At 37.5% G+C, this 1,913-nt stretch overlaps 1 protein-coding gene across 1 annotated transcript; it reads left to right on the top strand.

The window, feature by feature from the left end:
• The first annotated feature begins 550 nt into the window (after positions 1–550).
• LOC125081455 (taste receptor type 2 member 7-like) lies at positions 551–1,642 on the top strand. The gene has a single exon (XM_047696120.1). It carries the CDS (start codon positions 728–730, stop codon positions 1,640–1,642), a length of 915 nt encoding a protein of 304 aa, XP_047552076.1. The 5' UTR covers positions 551–727.
• Positions 1,643–1,913: the final 271 nt, after the last annotated feature.

The raw sequence follows: 1,913 nt of genomic DNA on the forward strand, positions 1-1,913 counted from the left end.
GTTGTACTAGTTAAGCCCTACTTCTGTCACTGTAGTTTGCTGAAACCCAGGTCAGAATTCTACAAAGAAAACTTAAAAATATGAGTGATCATTCAGAGGGATGAAGGATTTCTTCTTCCCAGGAAAAGATTTTCAAGTCTGGAGAAGAAATGACCTTTGTTGGGTTGGGGGAGTAGGGAGTGGGGAGGAGGAAATTTTTAAAAATGTTTTGGAATTATTATTAGGAAAAGAAAATTATTATGAGGAAAGAGTCACATCTGAGGTTGGATACTTGTGGCAATAATAAAAAATAGTTGTCTGTCCTGAGGAGGTATCATTTGTCATTGGGAAAAAAAAAAACAAAACAAAACCGTAAAGATAAAAAGGAAATAGTAGAAATGTAAATAAAACATATTTATAATCATATTTTTTTAGCAAAGTTGAGTAAGAGTGATAACTGATTAATGCCAATTTGGCAATTTTCCCTAGGATGTACTCGGAAGACCTCATCATCATTCAAATCTTTGGATTTGCATCCCCATAGTTTCTTTCAAAGGCACCAGATTCAAAAAGTAGTCCCTCTGATTTTCTTCCTTAGGGTATAAGTCGGCTGCAAGGTTCTACTTACGATCCAGGAGTTGGAAGAAGATCAGATTTCTCAGGGCTCTATGCTCCTATCTGCAAGGTCATCCAGAGGAGGTATTTAATCCCCATCCACAAGAAAAAGCTGGGACTCGTGGTAGGAAACATGGTCTCCTTCTTGTCAGCGATTCCTCATGTTATTGTTATGTCAGCAGAATTTATCACAGGGTTTACAGTAAATGGATTTCTTATCCTCATCAACTGTAAAGAACTGATCAAAAGCAGAAAGCTTACACCAATGCAACTCCTTTTCCTATGTATAGGGATGTCGAGATTTGGTCTGCTGATGGTGTTAATGGTGCAAAGTTTTTTCTCTGTGTTCTTTCCACTCTTTTATAGGGTAAAAGTTTATGGTGCAGCAATGTTGTTCTTCTGGATGTTTTTCAGTTCTGCCAGTCTCTGGTTTGCCACCTGCCTTTCTGTATTTTACTGCCTCAAGATATCAGGCTTCACTCAGTCCTATTTTCTTTGGCTGAAATTCAGGATCTCAAAGTTAATGAGCTGGCTGCTTTTGGGAAGCTTTCTGGCCTCCATGAGCACAGCAGCTCTGTGTATTGAGGCTGATTACCCTAAAGACACAAACGATGATGATGTACTCAAGAATGCCACGCTGAAGAGAACTGAACCCAAGATAAGGCAAATTAATGGAGTACTTCTTGTCAACTTGGCATTACTATTTCCTCTAGCCCTATTTGTGATGTGCACTTTTATGTTACTCATTTCTCTCTACAAGCACACTCATCGGATGCAAAATGGATCTCATGGTGTTAGAAATGCCAGCACAGAAGCCCATATAAATGCATTAAAAACAGTGATGACGTTCTTTTGCTTCTTTATTTCTTATTTTGCTGCCTTCATGGCAAATATGACATTCAGTATTCCTTATAGAAGTCATTGCTTCTTTGTACTAAAGGATATAATGGCAGCATTTCCCTCCGGCCACTCAATTATAATCATCTTGAGTAATTCAAAATTCCAACAACCTTTCAGGAGACTTCTCTGCCTCAAAAAGAATCAATGAAGACGAGAAGCAATGTAAAATATTGTGTATTTCTTTGACATGGATTCAGCAGACTTGTGTTTTGTTTCTGGTTACTCATGTATTATGTGTGCTCTCTTTCTGGCAATTTCCTTCTCATCTCCTATACCCAGGACATGGGAAACACGAATTCTGATACTGGATGGATAGGATATTTATTTTTCCAGGGATTCTATATTTTAAAATATCATGATAGTGACACATTTAAATAATTAGTACTTGTAGTAGAGAGATAATTGTGTTATAAATCAGA

Source organism: Lutra lutra, chromosome 11, assembly GCF_902655055.1.
Source record: "Lutra lutra chromosome 11, mLutLut1.2, whole genome shotgun sequence".
NCBI lineage: Eukaryota > Metazoa > Chordata > Mammalia > Carnivora > Mustelidae > Lutra > Lutra lutra.